Consider the following 10854-nt stretch of genomic DNA (forward strand, 5'->3'; position numbering starts at 1 on the left):
ATTTTATTGAAAACTCGTCTTTTTTGTTGATTAATCTTTTTTATTTGTAAATGGATGTTTTTTTAGATAAAAATTCAACTTTATGGTTGATAATTTTTGATAATTGGTCATTTTTTTCTTGAAATTTTTTTTTATCATTCATCTTTTTTAGTTGAAAATTCAAATTTTTGTTTAAGAATTCTTGAATTTTGTTGAAAATTTTTTTTTTTTTGGTAGAAAATTAACCTTTTTGTTTAGTGATTCATCTTTCTTAGTTCAAAATTCTAGTTTATGTTTGAAATTTCTTGAATTCGATTAAATATTCGTCGTTTTTGGTAGTAACTTATTCTTTTTGTTTAAAAATTCATCTTTTCTAGTTGAAAATTCAACTTTTTGACTAAGAATTCTTGAATTTTGTTAAAAATTCATTTTTTTCCCGTAGTTAATCTTTTTTTTTTAAATCCATCTTTTTGATTAACAAATTAATATCTAGATTTTAAAGTTGTAATTGAAAATGTATCTATTCCACTTTTGGTCCAAATTGCTTCTTCCTAAATTAAAAATTTCAGTCTTTGTTGAATTTCAACTGTTTTGTTAACAAAAATTTTGTTTGAAAATTAATCTACTTTAGTTGAAAATTCAACTTTTGGGTTGAGAGTTCTTGTATTCCGTTAGAAATGTGTCTTTTTTTATATAACAAACGTTTATTAAAATTTATTATTTTGGATTTAATAATGCAACTGTCTTTCATAGAAAATTCATCATCTCATCTTAAAAGTTCAATAATATAGTTAAAATCATCAACTTTTTGATAAAAAATTAGTTTTATAATTTAAAATTATTTTTCATTCAAAAGTTCAACTATTACATTTTTAGTTTATGGATGATCCCTAACATATTGTTGGAATCACCAAAAAACGTAGATTTTAAATATGATGTTTCTAAATTGCTAATTGCAAATTTTAAAAAATCATGATTTGTGTTTTATTCCTCATTAGTACAAAGAACTCCCTGAAAATAAGGGTCGGTGACAGCGTCTGGGGAGCCTACACAACTATAGGATCGTCAGACGCTGAGCGGAAGTTGAGCAGATGGAGCTTAGCAAGCAAATTGACTTATAAGTCTTGATCCTTTAATTAATTAATTAATTTAATTAATTTCATTAATTCTAAAAAAAATATAAAAATTGATTTAAAAATCTATCCAAATTTAATAATTATTCAGAATTACATGACTTTCTGACTTTCTTGCTATTTGTTTCGTTGCACCAGTAGAATCCCGAATTCTAGTTTCATGATGAATGCCAATCGCTTAAACCCAAATTAGTATTGCCAGTACCACTTTATGAAACTTTTTTTCAGGACATTTTATTTTTCGTAAATTTGGATCCATTCAAATTGTATTATTTGCGAAGGATCATTTAAATTTTGTGTGGTGAATTTATAATAAATATTCAAAGAAGGTACTAATAAAATTAATCAAACTTCAACGCATTTTTTTCACACTCAGGTCCAATTTACAAAAATAACATGACAAGATATACATTTCACCATAATACCGAAATAGTATTATGAAAAAAAAATTTAATTTTTAAAATTAATTTAATAAATTTCATTTATTCAAAATTTTCAAAAATTAATCTTATATTCCGAAAAAATTTGTAAACCACAAGAAAATTTTCAAATGATTAATTTAAAGTTTTTCAAGCATTTAAAAAGCCTATAACTTTCGGAAAGAAGGGCCCCATTTTGATCAAATTTTTTCCTTTACTATTTGTTACATTTTCCGGGCTAGTACTGCTAAAATGTACTCAGTAAAATATTATTACATTCTTAGTGAAATAGTAAATAATCGATTATAATTATTGATTAATTATTCAAAAACAGTTATTATTCATTAGTTTGACTTCGATCAATAAAACAGGATCCACTTATGCCCATTATGCACATTATGCCCATTTAAAAACTTTATTTTTCTAAAAGTCTTACTTACAAATTGTATACATTGTAATAAAATTATTAAGTCCTGCTTTTTTTTACTTTTAATATAGAATTTTTTACGCCTAAAAGTGGTTTGATGTATAAAAAATACAAAATTAAAGGAAGATCAAATTTAAATATAGCTTTTTCTGGGATTTTAAGAATCAAAACAATAGACTTGCAAACAAGATTCAGTTTACCAAACTTTGAGAAATGGTTGGATTTCAATAATCAAGAACCTATTTTTTCTAGGAAATATTATCTACAACTATACTTTTTTTCAATTATACAAGTAAATTATTCTGGCTAAAAATAGTTCGAACATTTTTTTTAGTGGCAACACTTTTTAAACAAATGAACATATTGAAAGATTATTGAAGAGTTTTAAAATTAAAAAAAATAGAACTGTAAGAAATATTTTCTATAAAAAAGTCATTTTTCATTTAAATTTAACCATTTCTTAAAAATTGGTAAGCAACAAAAAAAAATTAATTTTAAACAGTTAACAAAATGTTTAATGTGTAAATTAAAAAACTGTTTCTTACAATATGTTTTTTCTTAATGAGCTAAGACTAAAAATATCAATTTAATTTACTTTCCTGGATTCCTATTTTCTAATTTTAAAAATATAAACAATTTTCAAATCTCCATTATCAAACAGATTTCTAAATATTAAATTAAAATTTGTTTGAAACAATAAATTAGAATTAGAAATTATGCTTGAATATAACCATTTAAATTTGAATAGTCTAAAATGGAAAATATTTTAAACTGAAGAATTTTTAATAAGAAGCTTTTAAAATTGAAAAATTTTGGAATTAAATTGTGAAGATTGAAGAATTTTATTTATAATATTTGAAATTATAAATATTGTTCAAATTAATAAAGTTATTATTTCAATGAATCTTACATTCATTTAGTTTCAATTTATTTATTTAATATAAAATATAGTTTATTTATTAATTATTGATTTTGAAATTGTATTATGTCTAATTAAAAGCTTCAAAAATTCAATAATTTGAAAATGGAATATTTCAAAGTCAAAATCTGCTGAAAGTCTAGAAATTTAAATTGTTATTTCATTAGAAATAATAATATAACATAAAAATTGAAAGCACCAATATTTTTCTGTTGTAAAAAAGGAATACATCGGCATTTTCATTTCACGTTCCAAAATGAAATAATTTTTAAATATAAACCTCTCAATTTCAAATATTATAAAATTGCATTTAAATTTAAATAATTAAAGATTTAAGAATTCCCAATGCAAATTGCCTAAATTTATTAATTTTCGATTTTCAAAATTGAACTATTTCAATAGCAACAAGAAAACCTATAAAATTAAAACTTATCCATATACAAGAATTATATTTTAAACTCGATTTTAAAGGTACGTAGTTTTCAACATTTTTTTAAATAGTTATATTTGAAACATTTGGAATTGAAATTCTTAAATTTGTAAGTCTTCAAAATTAAATTATTGAAAAAAGGATTTAAAATTACACCATTCTGAAATATGCACATTAAAAATTGAAAAATCCTCAATTGTTAAAGTTTAAACATTTTTCTATTACAAAACTTCACATTTGAACTACATATATTTCAAGAAAACCTTCAAAATCACATCATTTTAAATTTTAAACATTTTAAAATATTTAATCTTAAATTATATATCTTAAAAATTTCACGAATTAAAAATTCAAAATCGCTTAAATTGATTAATTTTTGAAATAGAACTATTAGAACAACGGAAATAGTTGGAAATCACATGCCTTTGAAATATAAATCTCGAAAATTGAATAATTTTGAACTCATTTTTTCTAATTTAAGTAATTTTCAATTTTCTACTTTCCAAATTCAACAATTTACATTTATAAATCTACAAAATTTTAGCACTTTCAATTATAAATCTATAAAATTCAAGAGTTTACAATTTGATAAATTATTCAATTGCAAGATTTATATTTTAAAGGTACGTAATTTTTAATATTATTTCACATAGTTCTGAAAAAGAATTCTAAATTACACAATTATGAATTTTCACATTAAAAATTAAATAATTTTTAATTGAAAATTGAATAATTTTAAATTGCAAATCTCGAAAATTGAAAAAAATCCATTGAAGCCCTTTAAACTTAAACTACATATATTTAAAGAAAACTTCACAATTACATCATTTTAAACTACAAACCTTTCAAATTGATAAATCTTCCATTGTAAATCTTGAAAATTAAGTAATTTTAAATTGTAAATCGCTTAAATTGAATTATTTTCTATTTGAAATTGAACTATGACAACTATTATCATATAAATCAGGAAAATTAAATAGTTTTATATTCTGTATTTTTAGATTGAATAATTTTCAATTTTATATTTTCCGAAATTCAAAAATTCTCAATTATAACTCTGAAAAACTTTATCACTTTGAATTATAAATCTTTAAAATTAAAGTGTTTTTAATTGTAAATCTTCGAAATTGAACTATCACAAAAACATAATAAAAAATGTACACCATTCTAAATTATACAAATTACAAAAGCCGACTAGATCTTTGCGGAAACATTCTTACAATTTTTTATTTAACGTCCTATATATTTAGTCCTGACCGTGTGAATTGCCATTTACTCAGTATATTTCCGTCTGTACCTCTTTCGCGCATAAACATGGCTAATTAAACAACACCTTGAAATTATAATTACTATGAAATATTAGATTAAGTGATTTTATCTCCATTGAATATTTCCATTTCTACGCAATTCTTTATTCTCTGAGCATCATACTTTAGAATTTAATTTTTTTGCATTCCTATCAATTAAATAGTAGTCTACAATAGGGAAGTCAAAGCATTAAATGCAAAATTTTATTTTACATAAAAAAACAAGCCCGTTCTAAGTGCACAATTACGAATCGCGAATTTGCGTAAACAACTTCAAGGGTATTCATTATTTCAATTAAGCATTTCACGTAAACACTCTTCAATTTATACTTTTACTTCTCCTTAAATGTTCTACTGTGTCATATAATTATGAGAAAAAAGGACAAATTAAAATGTAACCTTAAAAGTGCTTACTCGAAGTGCTTATTTGAGATGAAAAATAACCTTGAAGTTATTTACGCAATTTTTTTTATCACAATTTTGGAATATCGTTTTGTGACGCCATTAGAACCCATCGAGAATATTCTAGAAACTCAACACGGACATGAACCACTTCAGATGTGGAACAGCCGTGTTGACGGTTACGTAAGAATTTGTATTTAAAAAACCACCTGTCTATCTACATTTTAGAAACTTTTTGGTAATTTAATTTCAGTCACTTCTTAAACTTAAAAGTTTGCAACTATTTTTAAACTACTTTTAAATTGTTTAACAATTATTAATAAATTAACTAATCTATTTCAAATCAGACATGTTCTACACTACACGTCGTAGAATGAAATAATGAAAAAATTAATCCTTTGGATGAAATATTTTCTATTAGAGATTAATACATTTTCAGGAAATTACGAGTATTTGAATTTAGTGTTCTTTTTTAAAAAATTTTTCAAATTTCTATATATTTCGACCTTATTCCAATATTCCGACTTTTTTTTTAAATTTTGATTTCATTTACTGGCCTCATTGGAAGCCCTTCAGAAATTTTAAAAGAAGTTCAACATTTAAAAAACGGTAGCGCTTTCTTTGAAAATATAAATAGTGCATTTTCACAAAAAAGACACATTTTTATTTTTTTAAATTTTACTTTTTATAAGAAAATAATCGTGTAAATTCGATGCCGGCGAAAAATTTTTTGTGGCCAGGGGAATTTTTTTCTTCGAATAATAGAATTTTCACATTTTTTTAAATAATAAAAAGTAGAAAAAATATTAAAATAAAAGTTTGAACACCTGGAAAAGTTTCACAAATAATAATTTCTCCTCTTTTGCGATATCTTGCGTCGTTTATGAAAAAAATTCCAAACTTTTATTTCCAATAACCAAATTTTTCCGGCCTCAAAAATAATTCATTTTACATAAAACGAAGATATGATACAATACGAAAATCTCTTTTGTTTTTTCTTGGAATTTTGAAAAAATTTATAGAAGATTTTTGTATAAACTTTCATCTTTTTTATTTTTCCAAAAATATTTTTTCAACAGTTTTTGGTTGTATAAAAAAAGCATTTTAACATTTTTATTTGGGCTAAAAAATTAGTTCGGAGAATTTTTTTGAGAAAATATACCTAATTTTTTAATTTTTCTTCCTGAGAAAAAAAGAAGAAAAATTTAGTCACAGCAATATTTCAGCCCCCATAAAACTCACTGGATGTTTTATTTCTAAAAGGCCGAATTTATTGTTTAAAATTCAGAAAAAATATAATTGTGGGTTTTTTATGAAAATTGACTTTTATATTTTCAAACAAATCTTTGCCGTTTTGTTAATTGTTATGTTTCTCCCCATTTTTCATGTAATTAAAAACAGTAAGGGACCAGAATACCAAAATAAAGTTGGAATATCTGAATTAGGTGTAAAACTATTGAAGTTCATAAAAAAGTGTCTTTTTAAAAAAGACGTCAAAATTCAGATATTTTTAGCTTTGCAAAGAAAACATTTTTTTCCAAATCGGAAACATACAAATCACTTTATTTCCTCTAGAAATAATATAAAAAATTGATTTTGTGATTTGTCTACCAAATTGTTCACAATTTTTTCACTAAAATTTTAGGTAATTTTTCTATTGATAATCATTTTTTCATTAAGAATCAGTTCTGAAATAAAATGTAGTTAGCCATAGATTTGACAAAAAATTAATTACTTTCTAATTATTAACTAATTTTTAACTAATTATTCGTCATTTTTGTGTGCATATTTCGAGAATATAAAATAAATGGCACTTAGGATGTGGATTTAAATTATTGCAAAATACTTTAAATAAAATTGTAAAAGTTATTGCATTCACGTTGTGAAGGTGATGGCATTCATTAATCATAAAGACGTAAAATCAATTCTAAATTTATAAAAAGACATCAGAGAGATGAATTAAGTGAAAAACGTCTGGATTCATTTTTTTAAAATTATTTATTTACTCAAAAAAAGATCCCGTACAGAAAATTATCGGGGAACTATTTGTGGCTTAGATGGACAAAAAATATTTGCATAAGACAGTTACAAATTTTGTTGATCCTTGCGCGCTAGCCTGCACCCGATTAGGGCCACAAAAAACTGACTATGTTAGCAGGACTAAAATAATTTTTGTAGAGATTATTTCTTATTTTTGATAATTTTAAATACCGTGGCTCTTTTTGGAAATTTACCAAAAATATTTAAATGAGACATTCAAAAAAATTTTTAATCCGGACGCGCTAGCCAGCATCCAATTAGGGCTTGAAAAGTCTAACTAGATTAAAAGGAAATAATTCATTTTTTAGCGTTTATTTGTTATGTTTGATACTTTTAAACACCCTAGCTTTTTTTGGAAATTTACAAAAAAACATATTTGAATGAGACATTAAGAAATTTTTTGGACTCTGGCGGGCTAAGGAGCACCCCATTGGAAAATGTACCAAAAAAATATTTGAGTGACAAACTTAGAAAATTTTTTGGTCTTAACAAGCTAGTCAACACCTGATTAGGGCCAGAAAGAATTCCCTAACAGGACTCAAAAATGTAACAACAAAAATACAAAATTCTGTAATTCAAAATTGTCACGAAAAAATACCATTTTTTGATGAAAAAATTCTAAAATCCTAAAAATTTTGTATCGATAGATATGGTTATCCGCTTGGTAGCTTACTTATTTGCTTGGTCGCTTGATTTTCCGTGCTCGAAAAAAATGTTAAAAAAATTTTCCTTTTTGCCTTAAATTTTCTTTATGTTACATTTTTTTTAATCCCTGAAGGTTTACTTTTATGTTTTGTGAATGCCTCAAGCGGCCCTGTGATAATAAAATCCTTTTGCAGCATTTCTCGCCTACGTTTAGAAATTTATCACCACACTGCCTGACAAGAAATCGAAGACGTCTGCATTTGAATTTTGCATCAAGTAGACAGTAGAATAATATATTTTTATCAACGAAAAATTTCTTTACGGAAAAAGACTTATTAATATTAGCAATCAAGTAAATTTATAAAAACTTATCAGGGTGGTTTTAAGAAGGCTATATATTTTTTAGAATAGCTCTTTTACGAATTGTTCCTTTTAATGTTCTAATTTCTCCTGGATTTTGACAGAATTTTAAAAAAGCACACTCTTGCGAAATTGTTTTACTTCAAATTTTCTCTCATAATGAATTCTTTTAATTGCACGCAAAAATTACTAAAATGTATTTATGGGCAAAGTAAATCAATTCATTTTGTGAGGAAATTAAAATAAAATAAGTACTTTTTTGCAAAATTGGTCTTAAGGAATCCCGGAATTACATTTTTATTATTTTTTCAAAAATTAGGGAAAAATTGAGCTCAGTCGGTAACCAAGTTTTTGTAGTTTTTGTTTGAAACCCATATTTTTGGTTACAAATGTAATAAAAATTAAAGGCTTTTATTGAAAAGCTAAATTACTTTCTAAAATTATTTTTTATTCAATAGAATTCAACTGAAAATTAAGGTAATTCAGTAACCAAGTATTTTAGTTTTGGTTAAAGACTGATCTCTTTTGATTAAAAATTTAAAAACTTATTTTTTATAAGCTGAAAATTGAACTGTTTTGTAGAAAATTCATGTTATTTTTGAAAACTCATGTTCTTGTTTAGAAACTTTAATGTTTGTTGAAAGTACATCATTTGATTATCAATTACCTATTTGGATAAAAGCTCGTGTTTTATGATTGAATTTAACTAGCAGAAAATTCGCTTCTTTTTGTTGAAAATTAATGTTGTAAACTGAATATCTGACAATTCCATGTATCGTCCGATAAATATATTTTTTTTTGCAAAATTGAACTATTTGAATTAAACTTCATTTTTCTTGAATAAAAACTCATCTATTTGGTTTATAATATAACTATTTTTTGTTATTTTTTCTTCATTAACAGGTTGAAAATTCGTATTTTAGTAGAAAATTTACTTTTTTCCTAACAAATCGTTAAATTTTCATAGAATAATTTTAATTTTTAACCTAATGGTAGTGTTTTCAAGCCAAAATATTATTTTTCTACCAAAAAGTTAATTTTCAACCAAATAGTTTAATTTTGTACCGAATTTTTTATTCTTAAGTCAAAAAGATGAATTTTCTACTACAAAAGATTAATTTCCGATTAAAAATTTCAATTATTAACCAAAAATGGAATCTCTATATTTTTAGATAAAAAAAATTAATTCTTAATAACAACAAATCTAATTTTTAGCAAAATAATTGAATTTTCACGCAAAGAAATGAATCTTTATCTATAAAAGATCACTTTTTAATAAAAAATATCACTATTCTGAAAATAACGGATTACATGCATTTTTAGTTAAGAAAATTAATTCTAAAAAAAAATTTCGACGAAATAATTAAATGTAGAAAAGTTATAGAAAAGTTCAGTTTTCAAACAAAATTGGAACAGATATATTTGTGGTTTAAAAAAATAATTCTTAACAAAAAAACAATTTCCAGCAAAATAATTAAATTTTCAACGAACTAGATGAATTTTCAACTAAAATGATGAATCTTCCTCTATAAAACATCAATTTTCAATTAAAAATATCAATTTTTCACCAACAGTGGAACAAATATATTTTTAGTTAAAGAATTAATTCTTAACAAAAAAACGAATTGTCAACAAAATAATTAAATTTACAACCAAAGAAATGAATTTTTAACTAAAATAATAAATTTTCAACGAAAAAAAATTTTTACAAAGCATTTTAACTGTTAGGCAAGTAGTAAAATTTTTGAGCTAAAAAAATATCTGGTTAATGTACTAAATTTTATCTTAGTTTATAACTTATTGATCTTAAAAAAATCCGTTTTTAATTTTTATCATTCAAACTAATCATTATAAAACTTAAATGCTAGTATAAAAAACTTTTAACTCGTCATTCTACACAAGCCTATATTAAAAAAAAATTTTGCCTTACCAAAAATAACAATTTGTAGTCGAACTATCTTAAAATAAAAGAAATAAATGTTTTTTTTTGTACCACCCTAGAACTTACAACAAAATACAATTTCCTACGATTTAAAAAAAAACATAAAAATTGAAATTATATAAAAAGAATAGAAATTAGGGATGGAATATCAATAATTTCTTTTTCTGTAATGAATGAGTTTCTTCTTATATTTGTTGTAGAAAAGATTTTAATTTTTTAAATATTTTTTTCAGATTAGCCCACCTTTGATTTAATTAAATTTTTTTATATTCTTTATGTTATTATATAGGGATTGTGGATAAATTAACCTCATCTCTCCATAGTTTAGTGGGTAAGAGCATCAGACCGGCAATCTGAAAGCTCTGGGTTCGGATCCCAGCGGAGCTTGAGAGAAATTTTTTCACAATTCAGAAATAAAAATCAATATACAAAAAATATTGATTTTAGACCAGCAAAGATACAAGCAATTAACATCGAATTATTTATTTAAATTGCTTATTGTTCGTTTCAGGCGGAAGTGACACCGTGGATTTCTAGCAAGCACAACATGGGTATGGCATTCAATAGAGTGACATGGACCAAATTGAAAAAATGTGCGAGCCTATTTTGTTCCTATGATGATTACAATTGGGACTGGAGTCTTCAGCGAGTGGCTCAAAGTTGTATTCCTCCAAGCAAGGGCGCCGGCGCTGTTCCCCGCGTTGATTCTGGATTAATTGCCATGATGATGCGCGCGCCCAGAGTCTTTCACATAGGCGAATGGTACACGCATTAATTACGTCATTCAAACCTCCCCCCTCTCATACCTCCCCTTCTCATGCACCCCCCTCTCATAACTCCTTCCCCCATAC

General features: G+C 24.5%; 1 protein-coding gene across 3 annotated transcripts in view; it reads left to right on the forward strand.

Annotated features, from left to right (window-relative positions):
- The window catches only part of LOC117169550 (alpha-1,6-mannosyl-glycoprotein 2-beta-N-acetylglucosaminyltransferase), a 133931-nt gene that overhangs the window by 106074 nt on the left and 17003 nt on the right, over positions 1-10854 (forward strand). For all 3 annotated transcript variants that reach the window (XM_033355972.1, XM_033355971.1, XM_033355973.1), the window contains one exon: positions 10515-10765. In XM_033355972.1, the coding sequence (XP_033211863.1) occupies positions 10515-10765 (251 nt within the window). The remainder of the gene's footprint in view (positions 1-10514; positions 10766-10854) is intronic.

This window comes from Belonocnema kinseyi, chromosome 3 (genome assembly GCF_010883055.1).
Source record: "Belonocnema kinseyi isolate 2016_QV_RU_SX_M_011 chromosome 3, B_treatae_v1, whole genome shotgun sequence".
NCBI lineage: Eukaryota > Metazoa > Arthropoda > Insecta > Hymenoptera > Cynipidae > Belonocnema > Belonocnema kinseyi.